We start from the raw sequence: 25,102 nt of genomic DNA, 5'->3' as shown, positions 1-25,102 counted from the left end.
TTTACTAAACTGCAGGCAGGAGTCCGTCCGGTCAAGCCGGTGAGGCCCTCCCCCCCTTCCTCACAACTGTTCTTCTCCAATTTTATGGCCCCGATGTGACACGAGTAAACGACTAAACGACGATGTGTGGTAGCCAAAGGTAGACTGCATCTGAACAGGGAGGTTCTAGCCAAGCCATCCATGGATCTCTCCCCCCCCCATCTTTTCCAAAAGCCTCCAATAGAAACCTGGCAACTGGTTCCATAAGGGCTAGGGACTTGCAAGGAAGAGAGCTTGGGGGCAGGTCCCCGTTTTGGACTACGAGTCCCAAAATCCCCTACCCATCCGAGTGAGTGGGGTTTCAGGCCCTGCCGCTTTCGCAGCCTCTCAACCCGGGACGGGCCCCCGAGTGCGACGGCAAGACCTGAGTTAGTGGGTCAAGACAGGCCTCCCTCTTGCAAGCCAACTCAGGCTGAGCTTTGCAGAACCTGAGTTGCTCAATCCCCTTTTCCTTCCTCCTCAGTCAAAATCACCCAGTCCAGATATTTTGCATTCCTTAGGGATAAGGGCCACAACATAGGCTGGGTTGGAGAAGCTTTGGCTGGACCGCCTATAATGTCTAACTGCCCCTCCTCTCCTTTCAGCCACAAAAGAACTATTATTTAAACCACTTCACTATTGGGGGCTGTATTGAATTATATTTTTAACAATATATCCACACACACCCCTTTTCTTGCAGAGGTTCAAACACAGCTTTGTCAGAAGCACTGATACATTGTGACCCAAAGCTTTCTTTAAAATAAATAAATACAAATAAATCTTCTTCTAGGCTTCTTCTTCGGCCTTCCTGCCGCGGAGGGCTATTAAACTCTGCGGCTGTTGAGAAAGCCAGCGAGATTTCAGGATCCCGTCCCGTCTCTCTCCTCCTCAAAGGCTCAACACAAAAGCCATTTTTTTCTCCCAGTGGAAGGAAGGGGAAAAAATAAACCAACCCCAAGAAAGCGATAGAAAGGGGAGAGAAGCGCCAGCCGCAGGTTCGTTGACCTGAATCCTCGGCATAGGATTCCCCGAGCATCTCTCCATTAGCAAAGACGCCCGCCAGCGGCTCTTAAGCCTCTTCCTCCTGCTTTGCTCTCTCAGGCAGGAAAAAACCTTTCCTTGCGGCCAAAGAGTAAAAAAATAAATAAATCCAGAGCACAGGACCGGACGAGGCTTTTTTCTTGTAGTCTATTCGAATCATGCTGGGTGCTCCCTTGGCCTGGAATGGGCTGAAGAATGCTGTGTAGCCCCAGCCCTGCCCACCATCGCCAAAGTCGAGCCCAAGAAGACCCACCCAGAGGGCACCCCTCCTGCTTGGCCAGCTGGGGCGTTCTGGATTCGAATGCTGACCCCACCCTGGCACACGCTCAAGGAAACGTCTGCAAGAGGTCTGTCCTTTTGAGCCAGGTCAGAGGAGCTGGAAGCGAGGAAGGAAGGGAAGCTCTCCCCACCAGCCCTGCAAGGCCAAGGGCAGCGGATCTAAGGGCCTGTTTGTGGGGACAGGAAAAAGATCTCACGTGGCGGGGAGGGGGGGGTCCGCTAGCAACCGGCAAGCTGAGGCTTGCACCAGGCCTCTCGGCGCAGCTGGGGGTGAGGCAGGGTGCCCGCCTGGGCCAGCCAGAAGGGAGGCCGGCGGCTGCCACACGCTGTCCCTCGCCCAAAGCTGGAAATCAAAAAGGAGGGGATGGGGGGGAACGTGCACAAAAAAATGCCACCGCAAAATCCAAAACAAGGCCAGGGAAGACCTTCATCGGGCCATGAATGCATCCAGCACAGGCAAGTTTTCAGATCCCACAGGGCGCTTCTTCGCACACGGCAGGGGGGGGATGGCACTCTGTGCATGCTCAGGGATGGGGCAGTCTTCGAGCCCCCCCCCCTCAATCCTGATGCATCCACGGGCACTAGATTTTAGGACGAGGGTGTGTATGAGGTTGGCCAGGAAAAGTGAAATTTGATTTATCACTTTATGGGGATGATTTCTAATTCCATTGGAACTCCTCTGCCCATCTACAAAGGGCTGGCAAGTGGGGGAGAATTATGAAAACTGTCATTAAAGAGAGAGAAAAAAATAATTTTTGAAAGTCTAGTGGGTGAGGGCAAGGATAGGGCCCCGTTTCTTCTCCAAAATGGAGGGGGGGGGGTCATTTCATCATCAGTCTCTGGGCTCGGCAAAGCCCACGGAGTGTGACAGCTGGGACCCACATGTGGTCGAGGATGATGGTAATGGGGGAGAATGAGCAATGCAGCCATTTCCTCCCCTGCTCTCTCCCCCCCCCCCCAAAAAATACACTTAATTATTTGGAAGACGGGCAGGAGCTGGCATCCAGTGCCGGCAGGATTCGGAGATGCTGGCCAAGGAAGCTTGCTTACGCCGTCTCCCACCTGGCGCTGGTTTCTCTGCCCACAACGTGTGGCACAGAACCCACTGCCTGGCATCGTGCCCGCCCCCGCCTCCGGCACGTGCATACGCACACAACTTCTAGACTGCAGGCCCAGGGGTGGGGGCGTTAAACTAAATTAATCATGAAGAAATGAAAAATATACAAGCCATTGCAAGAGCAAAGGAAGAGAAACGAGTCCTTTTTAAAAAAAAAACACACACACACAGGTGGAAAATGCTGGGCACCTCCTGTGAGGCTGCCATCTTATCCTCCTTGGCAGGGCTCTTGTGTCCCGGGATCAGGCCACAGAGATATTATTGACCCCAAAGGAGCAAAGCACACCTGTTGAATTTCCACCTGCAGCATCAACCGATCTGGGCAGGCGTTTGGGGGGGGGTGTCTCCGATTCTGGAAGCCAGGAGGGCGGACAAATCGATAACTGGACTCCCATCGAGAACGACCCAAAGGCAGGAAGAGGGTTTGGAGGGATCCCAGCCTGCTCAACCCCCAGCCTGACCCTTCAGCCGGCCTCTGCTCCTGTGCTGACCAAGCCACTCGCTTTCCGGGGAGTCCCTCCCTCCAGGTTGCACAAAAAGGCACGCGGAAAAGCGGTTAAGCCATGCCGTCCGTGGAGAAAGGGCAAGATTTCCCTCCCCCATTAGAAAACCCCACAGCCGCCCATTAAAAGGAAGAGCAGATTCGAGACAGGACCCCGCAGGTTGCCTCTGGGCATGTACAGAGCAAAGCCCTGACCTTTAGCCTTGGCTCTAGTTCACCGGCTTTAATTCCCAGCAGCCCAACCGCTTTAAGTGGGCATGAACAGAACAACTCACTCACGGAGCCAACATTTCTGCCTTGCCCCTCCACGGCGAGAGCAGGACGGGATGGCCCTCTGCCTACTGCCCCCCCAAACAAATACATGGAGAAGCAAGCTAATTCTGACACAGGTGGTGATGCCCGGCCTGGTTTGTCTGCCTTGGATTGGGCCCGTCTCTTCAGGCATTTATCTAATCAGCCTTTAAAGTTGTTTGAGCCGGCAGCACACTCTGCCTCTTGTGGCAGGGAGTTCCACCGTTTAACTACACCCACAAACGAAACCACACGCAAAGTAGTTGTACAACTGAGAGCTTTATAATTCGGAACGGAGGAGTGCACCACTGGGGGATGGGTGGGTGGCCGGTTCTCCACCCGCACCCCAAAGCAAAATAAGAAAGGAGAAAGAAGGGGGTCGCAGATGGAACGTTGGCTTAGAAATTGGTGGGGCTCAGCTGTTGAGTTGGGTTCTGGAGAAACAGCCGACCAAAGCGTTTCGAGGGGAGCGTGAAAGAAACGGGCCCGGGCCTTCCAATCCTCCGTGGTACCCGGCCCCTGCCCCTCGTGGCCAGCAGGGTGGACAATGAGGGGCTGAGGAAGGAGGGGTGATGGAAGTAGTACCTGAGATGATTAATTGACCTGTTCATGCAGTAAGACGGCAGGAGGCGGGGAGGCAGCACCGGATATGCCAAAGGTGGAGGGGGAGGATTGTTTTTTCTCACCAGCATCTTGCTGGAGAGGATGATGAATCTCAAAAAGGGTGGAGGGCGTGGAGAACGTGGGGGAGGGGGAGAAAGAGCACATTCACCTAATGGGGGGGTGAGGAGGCAGGAATTCTGGAGAAAACAGTCTTGGGAAAAGAAGGGATGGAGAAACGTAGAAAGAAGGAAAGAAAGGAAGACAGAATCCCCAATTTCAGTCCACACACACTCACACACACGGTAGCGGAAGGAGCTTGGAATGCACTCCCGAGGGATCGCCAGTTTTCCCGGAAAAAGATTTCACAGGGAAAGTGGAGGTGGGGGGGGCACAGCAATGCAAACAGACCTGGACACTGCTCTTAGGCAAGCCAGGGCAGAGAACGGTCCAGCCATGGTGGGGCAGAGGCTCCAAAGCCCCCCCCCCAAGACACACGCGGGCCCAAACATAGAGCAGTACTTGGGGAGGGGTGCCGAGGAGGTTGAGAAGTCTTTCCAAAAAAAACAAGAGTAAAAACAGCAACAAAAGAGAAGAAAAATGGAATGGGAAGCTCAATCTTCCTGGAATGGAAATCAGGAAGGAGAGAAAGAGAGGGAGGAATCTGAGGAGGGGGGCTCCCTCCTCCCTGGCCCATCTTGGCCCAAACCTCCCAATCGTTCCCCTCGTGAGCCACCTTTGCTGCAGCCCCAAAACGATGCCCCCTCCCCCGTGATCTGTTGTGGCACCACAAAGGGCTTCCAGGCCACGCCAGAGACAAGTGCCTAAGGAGGGGCGAAGGGGAAAGCGGACGGGAGTCAGTCTGGGCCATCCGCTACGCCTCTCTCTCTCGACAGGAGTCGCCGGGGCTGGCAATGCCATGGGGGGGGCCACAGAACCAAAGGGAAAGGGGTCTCCTCTGGACAATGACTGGCAAAGGCCTCCCCGATCCTCTCTCTCTCACCCCTCCTCCTTTGGGTCCCCAACCTTGCCCCCCCCTCCTTCTCACATAAAATTCTCCAATTAGCAGACAGTCCCGAGACAGTCCATAAGCGCTTCTCTGGTAAAAAAATAGCACAGATCCATTCATTAGACATGATTTCTAGCACGCAAAGAGCAGCAGCAGCAGCAGGAGGAGGAAGAAGAACGCCCCACAGCCGACGGAGGGCTCTGCTCCTCGGCCAACGCACAGTCCCGTCCTGCAAGGCTGGCCCCCCAAAGGGCCAAGAGGCTGCTACTGAAATGGTCCCACTGCCGAGATCTGGAGTGATGCTTCAGCCTGACACACACACACACACAGAGCGGAACGCCACTGCCAACCAGGCCTGATGGCAGCTCCTCCACAGCCGCCCCAAAGGTCTCTCGGGGGGGGGGTGTCCCTCCTGTGCGTCTTGGGGGGGCATGCGTGGGAAAGGCGGCTGCTGCTCTTCAGCTCCCTGCTTTAGTCCACCTGAAGAGGAGCCCCATGATGGGGAGCGCCTGCCAAAATGAGTGCAGCAGGACGGACGGACGGACGGATTGGGGGGGGCTACAGCTCCTCGTAGTCTCCGCCCCCCCGCGGCTTGCTCGGCCCCCCGGCCGCGGCTGCCCCCCCACCCCCCAGGAAGGCCTCCAGTTCGTCGATCTGGCTGCTCTTGCCCCCGCCACGAGGCTTTTTCCGTTTCTTCCTCTCCTTCTCCTCCGGCCCTTCCTCCTTCTCCTTGGCTTTCTTCGGCTTGTGCTTCTTCTTCGCGGCTGCCTTCTCTTCCTCCTGCACAGCGGGAGGGGGGGGTTGTTGGAAACAGGGAGTGGTCCATTAAAACGGGCACCGGGGGGGTTGGGAGGTGGAGGCAAGGGTCCTGAACCCCAAAGGGCCGACTTTTCTGTCTCTCCAGAGGATGCGTCAGCTGCGCAGAAGGGTAGCGTTTTGCATATGGGCAGGAGACGAGGGGAGCGGCTGGCTGGGCTAGGATTTGGGGACTGCCCTGAAACTGGGGCTAGAAAGACGAGACGAGAGAGAGTCAGCCCATCACAAGTGCCGAAAGCACGCTATTGATGCAGAAAAGCAGATGGAGAGCGCTGGAGGTGTTTGTGAAATGAGGCTTCAAAGGAATGCCACACTGAAATCCGGACGATCAATTACCAAACAAAGCCTGCCATGACAGGCTTGTTCGTTGGGCATTTCCCACTTCCAGACCTCCTCTCTCTCTCTCTCAGGTCTTTTTCTATACCCCCTGACTGATTTTGGGCCAGCCCCCCCCCTCTGGGTAACCTATTCCTGCAAAGTTGCTGTGAGGATACTAGGAGAGGAGGGGAGGGACAGGGACACCTCTGTCCAGCCACGGGTTCTAGGAGTATGGCAGAAAAAGCGGGATATAAAGGTAAGAGATGGTGGGTGAAAGAAGCCAATGATGTACCTCTTTGCTGCTCCTCTTCTTTTTCTTCTTCTTCTCCTTGGAGGATGGCTTCTCTTTATCTGCAACCGAGTCCGGCGGGGTGGACGTGGGGCGGGTTTTGAGGAGGGACAAAAACAGACAGTGTGAACCTGAGTAAGTTTGGCAGCAGCGCCGAGGATGGCAAAGCCGACCTTGTTTGAGGCAGAGAGTCCTGCCCACCCCCATTTCCAAAGGAAGAAAGAGCAGGGGCTACAGCCTATGATCCGGACAGCCGGGCTTCTGTATCGCCTCCAAACAGCCACTCAAAGGACAGCTTTTCTCCCCATGAGCCCAGCAAGGCCGTGCAACGGCAATGCGGCTGCAGTTTTGCAAGATCTGCCTGGGAGGCTGACAGAACACCGAGCCTTCCAATGGGGGGAAGCAACGTGCTGTGGTCAACAGGGAGTGGGGCAGAGGGATCGCCTTAACCATCTGCTCGTCCCTCCCCAGAATTCTTGGGACTGGCCAGAGAGAGTCCTGCAGTCTCGAGAGAAGCCAGGGAGCAGACTAAACCCCGACAAAGAAAATCTCAATTTTACATCTTTGTCCCGTGTTTCTATTCCCTCTGTTAAACCCATGCAGTGCAAAAGAAGGGAAAGGTGTAACTCTAAAGCTTGCATCCCTGGAGCACAGCAGGTTGCACCCCCCCCCGCAAATCCACCCCCACCAGGGCTGACTGGCTTATTCTGGGAGGGAAGAGGGTCCTCCCCTCGCTCCCTCCCTCCCTCCACTCACCTTCCCCGCTGCTCTCTTTAGGGCCCGGCTCCTCCAGGCCCAACCCGAAGAGGTCTGAGTCGTTGTTCTTGGGTTTGAAGGAGTGGATCATGGGCTTTGCTGGCTGCGAGGAGGCAGTGGAAGGGGTTTCCTCGTCTGAGATGTCTGAGAGATCCTCTCGCACGGGGAAATCCTCCTGGAGGACAAAAACACAGGCCAGGTGGGGGGGGGCTCAGGAGGCCGAAGCATCTTACCTTTCGGCAGGAGCTGCCCTGCTTCTGCCTGAACAGCATGCCTGCTGGAAAGAGGCAGGCCCAAGCCAAAATGGGGACAGCATCCCTGGCTGAAGTGGCTGGTGCCCCCCCAGGGCTCTCCCTAAGCAGAGCGCGACCTGCCCCTGTCTGTGTTTCCCCCAAATGGGGGTGTCTGGTGGCACGCTGACACAGAGGCTAGGGAGGGCCGCTGTTGATAGGCTGCGTGAGGGACCGGAGGCAGAGGCCGTTCGAGCTTTGAAGAGTGGCCCCTTCTCATTTGATTTATTTTACTGCCCAGACTGGACAGCCAGCATGGCCAAAAGGATTTGCAGAGGTGTAACTCGTAAGAAGAGATGCCTTTGCACCTCTGGTCTGAGCATAAACTTCCCGGACTCTGATGAATCAAGGCCATGGTCTTTCTCAGCAATGCCTCTGTCCAAGGAGGAGAAATGGGTCCCGTCAGGGAAACCCCCAACCAGCCCCCTGCCCCGAGGGAGGGCTCCGCTGAGCCCTGGAATGGCTTTCCACGCTGCTGCTTTGAAAAGCTTCTGGGAGAGAATCTTATCGGGGGGGGGTGTCTGTTTGTCTTCTGCAGCTTCAACCACAGTCCTCCAAGCGGTTCAAGGTTTCCAGGAGGCTGCAGATCCCATGATAATCACACGGGCAGGCAAGCCAGCCCAAGCTCTGCGCTTGTCCTTTTGCTCTGTCATCCCTCCCTCCCTTCCACCTGAGTGAGCAGGAAAGGGACCGGTCCCTCAAGAGGATGGCTCCCCTGCTAAGTCAGGTCTGGACAGACACTGCTCACAGCCTCTCTCTCAAAGAGACAGAGGGGGGGGGTTAGAAATCCTGCCGCCAGCTGCTGAGTCTCTGCCACCTCTTCTCTGCACTGCCCACTTTCTACAGCCCCAGATGGTACTCTCCTTCCCCTCCTCCTGCTTCCGTTTGGGACGGAACCTCCCGTCGCTCTGCCATCTGCCCAGTGCGCTCACACAGCCTGTGCGACGGGAGAAGGTGGCTCTCTCACTTTCCCGCTCTCTTCGTCTTTGCCCGGGGACAGCCCGCTGCTGGAAGCAGACACGGCCAGATGCCTCTCTTCCGAACGGGCCATCGGTCTGCACAGCTGCTTTGCCTCGAGAGAAACTGGCAGAGGCATTGGGTCTCAGCTCTCCCCCCCCTTTTGCTCCCCGAAGGCTGATCTCTTGGCACACAATTAAAGGCGGATGTGGCAAGAAGGGCCTAGGGCCCCTTTCCCATGGCATGGTACCAAACACTTTTCCTGGAACGCAGGGAGAGGACACTAGCCCAGCAAGGCTCTGGGCAACTTGCATGTCTAGAACTGGCCTTTCGGAAGCCCAACCGCCTGAGCAGGCCAGAGGGGGACTTACCAGTCTCTTCCGCTGGCTGTCCGATTCCTCGCTCTCAAAGTCCGGGTCATCCATGACAAAGGAGAGCATCTGGGTGGCGATGGGTCCCTCGGAGTCGCTCTCCGATGCCTCTTCTTTGTCCTCCCTGCCGGCTTTGGGCACTGAGGCCTTGCCGTGGGAAGGGGCCGCCTTGGGGGCCTGCTTTGCCAGGGCAGCCGTCTCCGGGATGAGAGGAACCCCAGAGAAGGTGGAGGAGCTGTTGTTTTGGTCCAAGCCGAGGTGAAAACCCACCGGAGAGGTCAGGTCACTGGCTTTGGTGGAGGCGACAGTCAGCTTGGCGGCTCTGGAGGACTTTCTGGAAGATCTGGAAAAAAAAGGAAGGAGAGATGGGGGAGAAAAGTCAGATCCCGCTTCCTCCCCCTCTCCCTGGTCACCAACTCCCTTGAGCTTGCAAATATGAAAAGAGAGGCTTATGGTGCATCACGGCAAAGAAATCATTTGTATTTTCCAAACTGAGACCCCAAACCCCATTTAAACAGGGAAAGAGGGTGTGTGGCTTCCCCAAGCTAAGTAGATGGGAAGCCAAAGGAGATGGGCAGCCGTACAGCTAGACAGCATGGACTCTCGACTATGGAGCACAGATGCCTCGGAGGGGGGGGGAGGGCTCTGAAGGGGCCCAAAGAGCCCACATGACCCTGGAGGGAGAAGCCAGCTTCCTGCAGCAGGACTCCCTGTCCCCCTTTGAAGAGGCTGCCCCTCGGCCACCCCCCCCTCCAGGCCCAGCCCTGCCTCCCCCAAGCCCACAGCCTCGTACCGTTTGGTCTCTGGTTCCACCCCAACGTCTTCATCCGCTGCAACCGTGAACCTGGAATGCTCGTCTCCTTCTCCCTCCCCCTCCTCCTCTTCTTCCTCGCTCGACAGGGTGACGTTCTTGCTTGGGACCAGCTCCGGGATGGGAGGGGGCTTGTGGGCCGAGTGGTCCTCTACATCCAGGTCATCTTGGAAGCCTGCCACGAGGGGATTCCCTCCGGGACCATCCCGGTCGCTGGAAGGAAGGAACGGCCAGAGTGACGCCTTGGGGAAGGGGAGGCCGTGTGGGCCGACGGCCGACCTCGAGAGAAGAAGAAGCCTCCGCTCCTACCCAAAGGGTTCCCCCCCCCCAAGTAACTTCTGGTCGGGGGGAGGCTACCTGGCAGGCAACTCTCCCGGGACTCAGGAAGCCAGGGGCTTTTCTCTTGCGGGCTTCCCGCCAGGGTGCCAGACGTGTTGCCCTGGGGGTCCCTTTGGGCTCCGCTCAGCCTGCGGAGGGAAGGGTCTGGGAGCTGCAAGCCTGGTGATACGCAACCCCCTTTCTGCCAGCTGAAAGTCTCCGGGAATGTGCCTCCGAGCTGTCCTGGTCAAGAGGCAGAGGCAGGCAAAGTGCGGGGGAAGAACAGCCAGGCAGGAATTGGGGAGAAAGTTAGGGAAAGTGATCCCTTTGCACCTTCTCCACAGTCCACGTAGAGGCCTCCGTGCAAATCTCGGCTCCCTGCTGGCTTTCCAGAAGATGATGCTTCCAGCCTCCCCCAACTGCTAGAATGACAGCAGCGGTAGCTCCCGGAGTGAGCAAACTGGGTCAGTGCAAGGGGTGGGGAAGGGAAGGGAAGCCTAGGCTGTCACCTGCACCCCCCTCACTTCTGCTGAGGAGCAGCCAGGTAGAAAAACGTGCGCGGGAGGATGAGGATGAGGTGGGAGGCCAACAAAGTCTGACGGGACCTCCGGGCAATGAAACCTCTGCAGTCCAAAACTCAGGGCCTGAATGGCCAGCACAGCTACCTCTCTCTCTCACACTCACACACACACACACACTCCAACAGGACCACACCCTCAGGAAAGCCCCCTTTGGAGGTGGGGCTGCAGACTGAGCCCATCAAGAGGGTGAGTCCAGACCCTTCTCCCCAAACGCCAGGCTTTCTGAAGAACATCAGCTGGAAAGGCCCTGCGGGGCCACTGAAACCCCAGGAGTCGCCACGCGCAACCTCCTCGCCCAGCAAAGCCCTTTTTCCTCTGCATCGCAAAATCGCACAAATAGCGGAGGGACGCTGCGCGGAGTGGAGCCAGACCCGTGAGTCAAGGAGGGGCAGCTTTTCAGAGCCCCCCCCAACCCAAGGGCAGGAGGCAGGGGGAGGGTGTCTCCCTCCAGCTGTGCTCTCCTCACCTGTCGCTATCCCCGCGGGCTCGGGTGGCCAGCCGGCCCTTCTCCCGCTGGGGGCCCGAGTCGTCCAAGAAGCTGCGGTCCAGGCTCTCATCGGGGACAAAATCCTCGACGCTCTGCACTTTCACGGGGGCCTCAGCCGGGGGAGCGCCAACAGTGGGGTCTGCAGGAGAAGTGGGGGATGCAAGTCATGACCCCCCTTGACCCATCAGAGTTGGAGCCCAGGGTAGGGGCCGACCCCCTTGTCCCTCTCCTTTCCTCCAGCTCCTCAGGAACGGTGCAGACTGGCGCTTTCCCAAACCTCCCTCTTTCCTTCCCGCCCCATCCCTTCAGAACCCAAACATGGAGGGTGGGGTGGGGGGTCCACAGCTTGCAAAGAGGGTCTCAGCAGGCCGCTTGTGGCCCGCAGGTCACTGCGCTCGAAGGACATAGCACCTCTCTGCCTTGAACTTGGGAGCTGGTTTTGAAAAGAAGTGTCCTGTTTAAGTCTGGGGTAGTGGGGAGGCGCGCAGGAGACCGCGACCAAGCAAGACCAGATGGCCGAATGACAGAATTAGGCCAGCACTGCGCATAAAGGAAAGAATGAGCAAGGGGCAGGCCTGTACCTTGCCGATGGAAAAGCAGAAATAAGCCCCAGGGGATGCACTGACCTGGGGGAGGAGGGGGCGCCTCTGGGGCGGGCGAGGACCCAAAGAGGCGGGAGATGATGCTGCGCTTTGGAGGCGGGGCCGCCGTGGCCGCGGTCGGGGCAGCAGCTGATGGGGGAGCCTGGGTCTCGGGCACGGGGGCTGGCGGCTGAGGCACGAGGGGCTCCGGGGAGGTGGACGGGTTCGCAGGGCTCTGCTGATGCGGCAACGGGAGCGGCGGCTGCGGGGTGCTGGGACTGGAGCTCCCAGAGGCGTTGCCCAGCGGAACCACCGGAGACTGGGAGCCTGAGGAAGGGCTCTGCCCGTTGGTGGCGAGAGGCGAGGCGTGCCCGCGGCTGCGAACCTCCATCATTTCAAGAAAGCTGTTTGGGGGGGGGGGAGAAGAAAGACCACAAGATTAGGGCAGCCCCAGGGACCAGGAGGGGGAGTAAAAGGGAGCCCTCCAGACACTCTCGGACTCCACTCCCTCGCCCAGCACAGTCAGTGGGAAAGGGAAAGGATGGCAGCGACGCCTCCACCGTATCGGGCAGGCTGCATTTCGCCCACCCTGCCATAAACAGCAAAGGCAGGCTCAGAGGGGAGCCCAAAGGAATCCCCGGGGGGGGGAACACACCCTTGGTTGCAGCGAGGCCAAAAGAGGAGGCAGAAAGGGGAGACTTTCCCCTCTCCCTGAACAAAATAGCCCAGGGAGAACCAAGCATTTGCCCATGGCTCACCCGGAACCAGAGGAAGGCTGGGCATCGGCTGGAAAAGGAGGTTTGTCTGGGAGGAGGAGGAGGGCATGGGGGCCGGGAAAGTGGCTGCCTGTCTTGAGCCTGCAGCAGGATGTGGCACTCTGGGCGTGAGCCCTCCAGCTCGGTGGAGAGGAGCTGCAGCCTATTTGCTGGAAGTACACACACCCCCACCCCTCGTCCTCTCCAAACGACTGTCCCCAACCATCTTTGGTGGGGCAGAGGAAGTAGGTTGCAAGGCAATTAAGTTAGGGGCCGCTCTCGGGATGGGACGGGGGGGTGTACGGGGGAGCCAGGAGGAAGACACCCCCAGCCTCCGGGGCCACCCAACATTTGCCCTAAAAAGACGTACATTTCGTAGTTCTGGTCCTCCGTCTCCTGCTGCACAGAGAGCTCCTCCAGCGTGGCATCAATGTCAAGCTGGTTGGTCTCCAGCTGCCGCAGCAACGTCTCCCGCTGGAGGAGAGGGAGGGAGGGAGAGAGAGGAAGGGAGGGAGGATCAGGGCAGGGCAGGGGGTGAAACCGATCTCTCCAGGGGCCGGCTGGATGTACACAGAGATCTGGTGTCGGTGCTTGGTTATCGCTACTGGAGTTTTTGCAGGCCATGAATTAAACAGCAGCCCTCCGAGGAAGGGAAAGGAAAAACCGGGAGGAGGCGGAAGAAGTGCTCGCGAGAGCCCTTGGATGCCTGGCGCAAACCTCGGCCAGATTTTGAACAACAAGCCGGGGATGAAAGCTGGGGGGGGGGGCGCACACTGAACCAGAAACCAAATTTTGCTGAAACACAGGTCAAGGCAGCAAGGGTCAGGGCCAACGGGCTCCGGGGACCGCTCACCTCAGCGCCGCCACCCCCAAAGTCCGTAATCTGAAAAAGGCTGAATCCTGCAATTTCTTTGGAAGGAACCTTGTCAGCAGGTTATGGAAATAAAGAAAGGGCCCTTGGCTGATTTCTGGAGCGTGGGCATTTTCAGCGGCAGGAAGACGGCTCAAATCCTAAGTCTGGCCCCTGTGGCTAAAAAGGCCCACCGAGGTGGAAACAAGAGAAAGCAGCAGAGGTGGCTTCTTGGGCTCCTAGGACCGACCAAGGTTGTGAAGGGATCCAGAGATCTTTGAGAATACAGTGGGGCTTCTTCTCTGATGGAAACAGCTATTAGGTGGGGGGGCACTCAGGAGAAAGGGATGGGCCCACATCAGCATGCCCAGGCTAAAGCTGGCAAACTGCAGACAAGAGCTTGCGAGAGAAGGCTCAAGGTCACGTAACAGGCTTCATGGCTCAGTGAAGAGGCTAGATGAATTTCTCCACAGCCCAAATCCTGCCCTCTTGGCTGCTGCTGCTGCTCTCTCTCTCTCTCCCTCTGCTCATCCCTTATAACTGGAGCACAGCCTTCCTGTTCCCAGAGAGTCCTCTCCTGCCCTCCCAATCGTCACATGCTAAGATGGGTCAACAGCACTGGGGTGCCGACAGCAAGGATCCCCAGAGAGGTTTGGCATCCGGGCATCCCTCTGGCTCCAAGGAGGAGGGGCCGTCCTTACCTGCAGCTGCAAGAAGGGGATGTTGAAGAACTTGTGGAGGTACTTGAGGCCGAAGCTGTTCTTCATGGAAGACTCGGCGTAGCGAAAGTACGAAGAGCCAGGAGGTCTGCGTGGCGCCCGAAAGGGGGGGGGGGGAAGGAAAGGAAAACAAAGGGCGTGAGTGGGAGGGGGGAAGGGACCCTGGCTCATCGATGAGTAAGCTCATAGCTCAGGATAACAGAGAGAGAGAGAGAGAAAGAGAAAGAGAGCCTGCCATCGCAGCTGACAATTCAGCCTGTGGCAAGAGGTGGTTAGGCTATTCCCAGCTCTTCTCCGGGGGAAAAGGAGGAGGTGCAGGCAGGCAGTTCATGAACGAGCCAGAGGAAGAAAGGCAGCTCCCGAGCGCTCCCACCCTCCCCGGCTACTTGCAGCCTTAGGTCCTCTGGCTTTGTTCAGGCATTCCTTACTTAACGAAACCTCACTATGGGCAGAGCAGGTCATGTTTTGCTGTATCAAAACCCAAATAGAACCAGAGGCAGGGGTGGAGGGTGGGGAGAAGGAGAAAGCAAAAGCGTTGTTCTCAAAAAGGCTGGGAGATGGACACACACACACACACACACCCCATGGACAAAGCCTTCCCTCGAAACCCCTCCAGTCTCGCCTCCTTTCGGTAGCTCAAAGGGGAACCCTAGCCAGTCTCGTTTCTGGTTACAGCATCTCCTTGCAGAAGCTGGGGTTGGAACACACACAAAAAAGCCCTGGGCTCCCAAAACCCACCCCCGGGCCGAGGCTCTCACCTGTTCAGGTTGTCAATGAATTCCCGCACGTCGTCCGGCAGGATCACCCGGTGCTCGCCCATGTCCCGGTAGTTCCCCAGCACGCACACCGGGACGTGGTTTGGGACCTTTGGAAGTTCTCTCAGGATGTAGTTGAAGGTCCTGGATGGAAAGGGAGGCAGGCGGGAGGGAGAGGCCCAGGCGAGGGGGGGGCAGGGAGAGAGATACCACCATTTGCTCTTAGTTCGCATTCCAAGGCTTTGTGCCCCCCCCACCCAAAACTGGCACGGAGGGCAGAATTCTGCTTTTCTGAGAACATCTGCAAGGGGGGGAGAGATGGGGAGAGGCTAAGCCCCCAGTTTCCCTTACCACTGCTTGGTGATATCAAACATCATCACAACGCCATTGCAGTTTTTATAGACGTCCAGGAACTCGGCATCCAAAGCCATCTCCGCCTCTGCCTGGGGGGGGGATGAGGAAAAGAAGAGCATCTCAAGTGGCCACAGGAGGAGGAGGAGGAGGAGGAGGAGGTAATGGTCCCCAAAATGTTTTGCGAAATAAAACCAACTGGCTGGGGATTCGGTGTCCTTCCCCCTCCCTTCTTCGGCAGCCGGCCTGCCTGCCCCCCCTGTGGCCCCAACCGTGTAGGGAGTCCTTGTGATCCCGCGTGGGAGTCAGCCCCCCCCCGAGAGGCCAGTGGGGGTGGGATTGCAGACTCCCACGTGCCACCACTGCCACCTCCGCCACGTGAGGATCCCAGGAAGAACGGATTGGAAGGGGGAATCTTACATCCTGAGGGTCGTTCTCCAGTTTCAAGCCGTCCCCTCGTTTTTTGCCCTTGCCTATTGAAAAAAGAGAGGGAGAGAGAGACAGAGAAATGGTAGTTGAAAGGGCAACCTCAAAAAGAAAATGACGTGAAGAGGGTGTAAGACACGCGGCGCTCAGCAGCCCCTTGACAGACACTAGCCTGAACCCAAGAGCCAGTCCCAACCAGAGAGGAGGGGACCGGCTGCCTGCATGTGCTGCCTCACCCAACTCCACTATGAACAGAAGGCCTCGGCTCTGGCTGGGAGCCGCGGCAGGATTAGGGCCAAGGTCTTTCCTGGCACATCTGCCAGGGTGGCATCTCCTCTGAGGAGCGACAGTTAAGGGGATATCTGGGGAAGCCCCACCCTGCCCCACCTGAACCCCCCCCCCAGGGCTGGTGGGTGGTGATGGCAGCCGCAACGGGCACAACTGCTTCCTCCACACGCCCTCTGTTCACTCGATGGGGAATCAGAGCCATGAGACACTTCCCCCCCATCCTTCCCGGCCAGGCTGTCGCTGGATGTCTCGGCCCTGGGAGGAACCCACAGGTTTTAAGCTCAGGCTGGGTCTACATGTTGTCCCACGAGGACAAAGAAGGGGTTGGAGCCACTACAAAAGTGGCTAATAGCTTCTTATTAAGACGACGCTAAGGATTAAGATGCATACTGGAATCCCAACCTACCACCCAGAATCTCAGAGTGAGTTAAGAGACAAGAAAACAACTTAAAACAATGAGCAGCATAAAATGTTTGCAAAGAATTCAACCATCTGAAGCCACGAATAGAGAGATGGAATTCCACAACTCAGTAAGTCTGTCGTCCTCAAGAACTACTTTGACCCTGAAAGGAAGCAGGTGTGGGCAGAAGCCTGGACATCCAGGGACCCTCATCTCCCAGGGAGAGGACCCTCTGCAGAGAAGGCCCTCTCTCCCGCATGTGGACGCGCCCGTTCTCTTACTGTGTTGTGTGAGTCCATCTGCCTTCTTTTGGGGCAGGAAAAGGCCACTACAAGCTTGAAAACACTCGGACCCCAGTTTGCAGCACATGCTTCTGGTTGGGCTTCGGAGAGCATGGCAAGGGCGCAGGTGAAACACTGAAACCACGCAGGCAGGCAGGCAGGCAGGCAAAAGGGGAGGCTGAGGCAAGGATCACACACGCACGCGCACACATACACCCTGCCCTCAGCTGGCTTTGCCAAGGCCTGCCAATGCAGAAAACTGGGGGTTGAGGTGCTAAGGAAGGGTTGAAAGCTCATCGACAATTCCTCTCACCCAAGGAGTCCCAGAGGTTGATTTTTTGACCTGAACACATGGGCGGTGGTGAAAGCAGGAAATGAAAGACAAACAATAAACGATAAACATGAAATGGAAAAACATTAAACAATGGGGAAGAGAGAGGTGGAACAAGGGGGATGTCTCACACCCACCCACGTGTGCACTCTCTTTCTCTCTTTCTCTCTCTCTCTCACACACACAGTTCCCCCCTTTTTAAACGATGCTTCCATCAGGCATGGAAGCCACCCCAAATGCTTCATGGGCTGCATCCGAATCAGCATTCTGTCAGCCTCGGAGAGAGGCAGTTTTTAAAAATAAGAAATGGAACCACAACTTCACTTGTATACAAAAAAAAAGAGAGAAAAGCTCCTTTTAGAGGGGGAACAGGGATACTTCGCCCCTCCTCGTGTTTTTGACAACAGCTCCCTCCATCCCTTTCCACTGATCCATGGGGCTGATGGGCGCTGTCGGGCAACGCGCAGCCAGGAGCGCAAAGGTGCCCAACACTCACTCGAGGGAAAGTGCAATGAATGATCCGTGTTCCCAAGAGCCCACTTCATAGTGCTTCCTGATCACTATTGGGGAAGAAGACAAGGTCAGGACGGTAACTCGCCCGGGGAGGCAAAAGGCAGCCTCTTTAAAGGCCAGCAGTTTGCTTCTGCTTCTCTGAAGTGGGAGCAATTTCTAATCCAAAGGAATCCCCAGCCTCCACTGGGCAGAGGCAAGGCTGGAGCACAAACTCTTTCAGAGATGCAGCAGGCACCCTCGCCTTAGGCAGCTGTCGTATCAGAACAGGAAAGAGAGAGCCTTACCTTTGTCAACAACATCCCAGACTTCAACTTTGACAATATCATCAGTGGCTACAAGAGGAAGAACAAACACGAGGTTAAGGAAGAAGCAGAGGGGCCTGGCACAAAATGAGTCCCATCTAGCCTCCATCAGGCAGGCCTCGGCCTGAGACCTTGAGCTGGGTGGCAGCGTCTGCCCCGAACCAACCAAGGAACAGCCACAGGTGGGGCAGAAAGGGAAAGTGAGGGGCGCAGGCGTGGCCCCGTCGGATGCTTCCACATCCCACCGAGCGACAATCAAACTCACTTTTGTAATTCCAGTGGATGCTGGTGACCTGGATCTCCTGTGTGGGAATGTATTCCTCCACAAACCTCTTTCCCTGGAGTCGATGCCACAGCGTGGTCTTGCCTGTGTTCCTGTCCCCACGGATGACAATTTTCACTGCGCCGCAGAGGCAAAAGAAGAGAGATGCAAAGGTGAGGGAGGGGGAGACCACCTGTAAGCTCAGAGCCTGTGGTTGCAAGCGCCGTTTCCCTCCAAGGCTGTGTTTTTTAAAAAAAGCAGTCAAGCTCATAAAGAGTCTCTCTCTGGAGCTCCGATGTCAACAAAGCCCACAGGGCACAGAACTGATCCTCCCATTCAAAAGCACCCCACAAAACCAAGTTTAATACAAATGCTTCTCCTTTTGGACAAAATGAAGAATTCACCAGCCACCTACGTTTGAGCAGCTCCAAATTATGTGTGTGAGAGAGAGACAGACAGAGAAAGAGAGGTTGTGCATATGCCTCTTTTAATTCTGTCAGCAAAGCATACTTTTTTTTCCCCTTCAGAAGGATAAGCCTCTTTCAGATTCCGTGAATGACGTCTGCCTTCATTTCATCCACTCGAAATGCAACTACCATTTCTTTGATCAGGCTATAACCCCTGCCAGAACTTGGTATCTGCAAACATTACTGAAGTTTTTGTTCAGAACAGGATGTTTTGTTTTAATTCCTGGAGGCCTTGGCAGGCCGTGCATATGCACACAGGCTCCCAGGTTGCAGAAACCGCTACAGCAAGGACTTCAGCTACAACTTCCCATGTGTCTCAACTCCCTCCCTAACTTTCCCCATCAGACCGCCTATGGCCAGAGGTTTTAAACTGTTCGAAGGGCTAACTTTGTGAATGAGCTGGGAAGTGTATGGGAGCGGTTAGAGACAGATCCATGTTGACTCAGTGGCCCCGGGCCAACCACGCTCTCTCTTGGCCTGGCCTCTAGGGAGGTTGTTGTGACTGAAAGTCCTATGGGGAAGAAGGCAGCCACGTACACATTCATGAGCTCCTTGGAGGGAAGGCAGAAGGCAGGACAGAAAAGCAAACAGAGTGAAATGTACTTTGGTCTGAGGACTCCCGCCCAGTTGGAACAGCCTTGTGTGAATACTTCCACAAGGAGCCTCATAGCGTAGTGGCTAAACTGCAGTACTGCAGTAACGACTCTGCTCACAACCTAAGTTTGATGCTGGGCTCAGTACCCAGATTGCCAGGGGAGGGCGCAATGTAAATTAAACAGTAAACCACCCAGAGAGTGCTTTAAGTATTATGGGCCGGTATAGAAGCAGCACGCTATTGCTCTGCTTTATCTTTCCAGCTCATTCACAAAGTTAGTTCCTCGACACAGCTTCATACTTCTGGCCGCATGCGTCCTAGCAGGGCTGTTGTGAAGGCTCTGAAACCACTTCCACGGCTCTGAAGAGGACAGATGAGAAAAGAAGAAAGCCCACTTCCTCTGCTCCCCCTCCTCACCCTGAGCCTTGCAACGGAGGCGTGACCCAAGGACATTTCTCCAAGAGGCGGACTGACCCGTTCACGAGGACAAGGCATGGGCAGGTCCACCTTCAGTGGCCTGACCGTTAGCCACGCGTCAGGTTTGGAGGCTCTATGGCGGAAAGGAGCCCAGTCGCCACAGCAGAACGTTGACGGACTCCAGAAGCAGTGCCACCTTGGCAACGTCATGAATCGGGCCTGAACTGAGCATCTAAAAGCTGCCTCATCATACCCCGAAAACAGGACACTTTGTTCTCATGACTACAGATCCCAGAATCCCCCAGCCAGGATGGCCATGGGCTTCCTGGAGGATTCCAACCGTTGTCACTTGAAAAAGGGAATTTTTTCTGTACCTGGTTAATCACGACCCCATCATGATTAACCCATCCAGCCCCATAGTCATACCTGCATCAACAGAAAGAAGGTTTCTCCTGTGCAAGGGGTCTCGTTTTCCCCAGCCTGGAAAGCAGAGCCCCCAAAATACGGGCTCTACAACCCCCAAGCCATGGGGCCCATCACGCCAAGCAGAACCAAAAATGGCCAGCCTGAAGAAGTCTATGAGCTGGGAAGACTATAGAGTTTCATCTCTTCAGGTAAGGAGGAGGCAGAATGAGGCTTCCTTTCTCCTCCGTAAGCCCTGCCCTCAAAACCCTCCTTACTGTGACCACCCGTCCGAAAAGCACACAGACACGGATCCAAAGCCCCCCGCATGCCTTTGCCTCCACTAGCCTTGGTGCTGCTTTATTCTTGCCGAGCAACCTCTCTCAGAGCCTTATCCTAGCTCAGGAAAAGCAAGGTGCAGAGAAGAAAGGAGAGCAAGAGGGTGCCAGAGCAGCAGAGAAAGCCACCTCGTCCCCTGATGCCCGGGGAGCGCCACGATGCCCGTCTTGGTCGGGGGGGGTCCTGCCAGATGATGACGAACACGAACACTGACAGCGGAAAAGCCTGAGAGTGGAGCCCCAAAGCTCCGGGAGTCACGTGACCCGATTAGCTGGCAGATGGCAGAAACTGGCGCTGGCGAAGAGCAACCCACACAGACCGGCTGCAGGGAGCAGTTAAGCACCAGCTCCATCTACGCAGTGACTCTCCAGACCTTAAGAGGAACCTTAAAGCTGCTGCACTGCCACATCTAACCGAGGCTCCCTCTAAGCCTATATGGCCAGCTCTGACTGACAGCAGTTCTCGGGTGGGGGAAGGACGCCTTCTCCATCCTGGCTCCTTCTGAGTTTCATCTCCGTGCCCAAAAAGTCGGGATTCCCCTTTTCCGTCCCTTTGCCCCGCTCCTAGGAGCAGAGCTGACACCGATTCCGTTTGGGAGCCTCGCACGGACAGACAGTTTCAGGATGTACAGCCCATCCCAAGGATAGCAAGCCCTGTCCCTGATCTGCACCTTTCTTCTCTGGAAGCGGCTGAGCCACGGTTACTATGGAAACAGGCAAGCGCCTCTGCCAAGGCAAGGAGGGCAAGCTGCAGTTAAAAATAGCGGCTGGAACACAAGCGTTCAGATAACGCACACCAGCGGAACGAGAGCCGGTTCTTGGAGGCAATGCAGCAAAACCTTGGGAGAGGAGGAGGAGGAGGAGGGAGGGAGGTGGCGGTGTGTGAACACAACACTAGGTCCCGTCCTGTCCAGCCAGCATCCGCCTCGCACCCAGCTGGCTCCTGGCACCCTGGAAAGTGGCCGAGGCACTGGCTCAGCTGGCCTTCAGTGGCTTTCACGAGCCACAAGGGAAGTGCAGGAATGGGCAAGCTCCAGCAGCCAGTCTACCCCCCCCCCGACACCCACAGACTCACTTGGAGCTGCCCCAACACACCAACACCCACACACCCATGAAAAGAGCTAGAAAAACCAACCCAGGACGTAACTGCCTGTCCACTTCTTGGGTGGGTAGGCCAGAGGGGTTAAACGGTGCAAGGGGCCCTGTGAGTGGCTTTAAAAGCAAACCATCACTCCCAGAGATTTCCAAAGCTTGCAGTTCTGCTTTCTTGAGGGGGGGGTGTCGGGTTTTTTTTCTTCTGTTGTGGTGGCAGAGATTCAGGCAGGTCCTGAGGATGAGCGCATGTGAGGGAATTCGTCCTGCTGTGAGACCCAGGCTGCTGACATAATCCAGTTGCCCTTCTGAATAGAGGCCGATGAGAATACTTCCAAAAAAAGCCTTTGGATCTGCAGCTTCCCCAAGAGAGACGGAAACGCAGAAAAAGAGAGGGAGTTAGGAATGCCACCTCCCCATTCGACCCGAGCATTAGTTGGCAATAGAGGTGACATCATTCAAAGGGTGGCCTCAGGCGCTCTCTGAGATCACTACAACATGGAGACATTCCTGCTCTATGCTGTGCCGAAAGGCAGCTTTGGAAGGGCAACCTGCAAGCCGTGCAAAACCCAAGTGGCCGGTGGTCGGTGAGCTGCGAGCGACCACCTGAAAGCTAGGTCCGTCCTCCAAGCTTCCTCATCCTCCAAGCTTCCTTGGGAAGCAAGCTCCACCCAAACAAACAGGCCTTTGTTTCCAGTTGGTGTGTGCAATGCATGATCCTTGTCATGCCTAAGCCAGGGAAAGAGGCCAGGAATCCCAAGACCCCTCCCACTGCAAAAGAGCCACATCAAGGACACGGAAGGCGGCTTGTGTTGACACAGCAAAGGCCTCGTTGCTAAACCCCCTCCGTCTCCTGAAGACAGAAGAGGAGGAAACTAAACAAGGGGCGCCCTTGCAGATCAAGGGGACTGGGAAAACAACCATCTGAAGTTCTGGGTGGCCCCCGATCAAGCTTTCAGGACCCACACCCACCCATCAAGGATTTTCTTCCAATGCTCCAGTGGATAAAAGAGAACCGCAAGCTTGCTTCTGCAAACCTGCCTGCCTGCTCCCACCTCTGTGACCCCAGGATGGCACATATACAGCTGGCTGGGCGATGCAATTCCTCAAAAGCAGACTTCCCCGCTCCCTGCTGAGCTGCTGGAATCTCAAAAGAGAAACTCCTTCCCATGTGGGTTCCTCCACAGAAGTCTTTTCCCACACAAAGGGTCTAGACGGGGCGTCTGCCTATACAGACAGGGGGCACAGATACAAGATTGGGTTTCCCAGCTGCTGCTTTCTGTGCCATGGATCCCATCCCTGCGATTAGAAACACTGGCCCATTTCTAAAAGTGAAAGCAAGATGCTTCGCCTCAAACCAGGGAGCCCTTCCCTCACGTCTTCTGTTCACCTACTCACTTCTTGTTTCTGCAGCTAGTATTTATTTACTGACCCATCCCTTCACTGAGGCAAACAATAAAGACAAGCAACATATTTGTCTATTCACCTCCCTTGAAGACAGCTGACCCCCTGCTCTCCCCTGCAACCAAAAGCAGACTGCAGATGCTACAATTTGCCTTTCAAACCCTAAGACAGACTTTGCCGCTCAATCAAAAGGGGCAACTGTTTTGTATTTAGGTCATGGGCTGCCTTATGCACCCGGGGCAAACTCTGGTTTCCGTACAGCAAATAATTATTCTGGCTCCGACCTGGCTAAATTCAGTAACACTAATGAGCTTGCTTGTGTCTTTTTCCTCCAAGGGGCACAAAAAGATCTGTGTGTGACTTCTGTGAGAAAATCGGGTACAAATATAAAGGAGAGGTGGATAAAGAAGGGAAAATACAGAGAAGTTTTCCTCTGCTCTCCTTCCCTTTACAACAATCCTGTAAAGTAGATGAGGCAGGATTAAAGCATCCCAGGATAAAAAATGTAACCATTCCTTCTTTCCTCTGACAGAAGAGACTGTCCCCTCCACCAATATGGGCTCCCCCATTCCTGCAAATCCTTCTCTCTCCCATCTCGGCTCCCTCCAAAATAGCTGGAAATGCAGATACTGTATGGCCAAAAGGGTTGCGTTAGGAGCACCAACGTTGGTACTGATGGGTATTAAAGGCCCATTTTTCAAAACAGGAGCTGGGTCAGCGACACCCACCCAGACTCAGGTGGGGAACACACTTATGATCACAAGAGATTTTTGTGGTTCCCAATCCGTTTGCAGAAATACTTGGTCCTTTAAATCAGCCAACTTTCACTGCCTTTCCGGTTTGCTCTGGCTTCCCGCTCCACATCCTGGCCCCAAACCTCCCTGGATGGATTTCTACCTCAACTTCTGGAATGACGGATTCTCTATGCATTTCAGAGAAGGAATGGCGAGCCCTTTCAGTAGCAGTAGCAGTAATAGTAGTAGTAGTAGTAGTAGTAGTAGCAGCAGTAGCAGTAGCAGTAGCAGTAGCAGTAATAATAATAATAATAATAATAATAATAATAATAATAATAATAATAATAATAATAATAATAATAATAATAATAATAATAATAATAAAAAAATATAAAAGAGTCCACTGAAACAAACCCAGGGGCCTCTTTTGGAAGGCTCTCTAGTGCCCCGGGGGGGGGGCGAATAAGGCGACCCTGGACGTTTCTCCCATTCATTCTCTTGCTCGCCCTAAAAGCGAGACCCCCCCCACTGGCGCTCCCGGGGTTTGGCTGCCACGGACGCGTGGGGGGGACCCCCTTTGGGGAAGCAGAGGGTCGGTGGGAAAGGGGCTTTCCGGGGTCTCCCTTTTTAACAGGGGAGGGGGGCAAGGGTGGGCCCGATCCTCCCTCCCTCCCTCCCTCCCGCTCTCCTTCTAGCCCCCCCCCAAAACGTTACTCAGGGCAGTCCCATTCTGCCAAGCGGAAGTAACGAGTAACGAGGATGGAACGGGGCCCCGGAGCAACGGCGGCGCGTTGCCACTCCGTTACCCCCCCCCCTTTTGTGGGGAAAGACCTCCTTCCCTCTTTCCTTCTCCCCCCCCCCGCCGCCGCCGCCGCCGCCGCACTCACTGTTATACTGGACCCCTTTGGCGAAGCGCCTCTGCAGGGCCTGGTTCATGGACTGGAGGCCCGCCGGGATGGGCTTGTCCCGCCCGGGGGGCTGGTCGGAGCCCACCAGCTTCTTGAGGGCCGAGAACATCGCGGCGGCGGAGGCGGGCGGGCGGGCGGAGGCCCGGCCTGGCTGTGAGGGAAGGAGTGAGGGAGGGAAGGAAGGAAGGAGGGGCGGGGAGGAGGAGGAAAGGAGGAGGAGGAGGCGAGGCCCGTTACATGGCCTGCGGCCCCGGCCGCTGAGGGAGAGGCCCCCGCGCTGGGCCCGGCCCCGCTGCTCCCGCCGCCTGAGCCCTCCCCGCTGCCGCCGCCTCAGGCCCGGCCTCCGCCGCGGCCGCCATCTTGGCTCGGCCCTCACGCTCTCCCTCCCTGTTTCCGAGCAGCCAGGCGAGGGGGGGAGGGAGGCGCGCGCGGGGCGAGCGAGGCCGGCCTACGGCAGCCCGCGAGGGACATTCCTGAGGAGGGGGGACGCGCGCGCGAGCGAAAGGGGCGCCATCTTGGTCGCGCGGCGGCCTACGGTGGGCGGCGAGGGACAGGGCGAGTGGCAAACGCGGGGCCGCGGAGGCCCGTCAGGGACAAAGTAGCACCCAGATACCTCGTTTCCCCCTTTCATGGGCGACCAAATCCGAGAACGAGAGAGGAGGAGAAAGGGCTGTGGTAATAGGAACATTATTCGTAGTCTTAAAAACAGTAATATCATGCTTATTATTGCTTTCATAAATGTACGTCTACAGCAGAAGAGTGGCCTACGGCAAGCCGTTAAGGACACGTGGAAGAAGGCGGATTCCCATGCGCCGCCATCTTGGTTTCGTTTCTAGGCAACCAGGGACGCAAAGAAAAGCCCGCTGCCTACGGTGGTCCGCGTGGGACAAACAAGGCGCACACGCTCGTTCTCGCGTTTGCCAAACGCTTGCCTTTTGACATGACCGTGGGTGTATTTTGAGACTGAAAGAAAACTTCTCCAGGCGCCTACTTGGGTGCCTGGTGTCCCTCGTTTTCAGAAACTTCCCATGTCCCAAAGCCCAGTGTGTGGGGTGCAAGTCTGCAACACAGCGAGAAAAG

General features: G+C 56.2%; 1 protein-coding gene across 2 annotated transcripts; it reads right to left on the bottom strand.

Annotated features, from left to right (window-relative positions):
• Positions 1–3,508: 3,508 nt before the first annotated feature.
• On the bottom strand, positions 3,509–24,538 carry RABL6 (RAB, member RAS oncogene family like 6). Of its 2 annotated transcripts, none has more exons than XM_072984566.2 (15): positions 24,002–24,538; positions 17,669–17,803; positions 17,386–17,433; positions 15,283–15,335; positions 14,863–14,954; positions 14,515–14,655; positions 13,739–13,844; positions 12,558–12,661; positions 11,478–11,836; positions 10,831–10,990; positions 9,448–9,678; positions 8,655–8,997; positions 7,037–7,211; positions 6,284–6,342; positions 3,509–5,637 (listed from the first exon to the last, which is right to left on the bottom strand). In XM_072984566.2, exons 1-15 carry the CDS (start codon positions 24,129–24,131, stop codon positions 5,416–5,418), a joined length of 2,358 nt encoding a protein of 785 aa, XP_072840667.2. In that variant the 5' UTR covers positions 24,132–24,538; the 3' UTR covers positions 3,509–5,415. The 2 variants fall into 2 exon arrangements, with proteins under 2 accessions (XP_072840667.2, XP_078238769.1); XM_078382643.1 differs by lacking the exon at positions 24,002–24,538 and adding an exon at positions 18,176–18,194.
• Between the last annotated feature and the right edge of the window lie 564 nt (positions 24,539–25,102).

This window comes from Pogona vitticeps, chromosome ZW-PAR (assembly GCF_051106095.1).
Source record: "Pogona vitticeps strain Pit_001003342236 chromosome ZW-PAR, PviZW2.1, whole genome shotgun sequence".
In the NCBI taxonomy this organism is placed as follows: Eukaryota; Metazoa; Chordata; class Lepidosauria; order Squamata; family Agamidae; genus Pogona; species Pogona vitticeps.
This window is presented reverse-complemented; position numbering and strand designations above follow the sequence as displayed.

Bases quoted from the DNA above. Each gene is read 5' to 3' on its own strand.
- RABL6 (XM_072984566.2), bottom strand. From the start codon at position 24,131: ATGTTCTCGGCCCTCAAGAAGCTGGTGGGCTCCGACCAGCCCCCCGGG. The intron at 13,845-14,514 runs GTGAGAGCCTCG...GGCGCCACGCAG, and splicing joins TTCATTGACAACCTGAACAG to ACCTCCTGGCTCTTCGTACT. The intron at 7,212-8,654 runs GTAAGTCCCCCT...TTTGTCCTCCAG, and splicing joins ACAGCCAGCGGAAGAGACTG to GAGGATTTCCCCGTGCGAGA.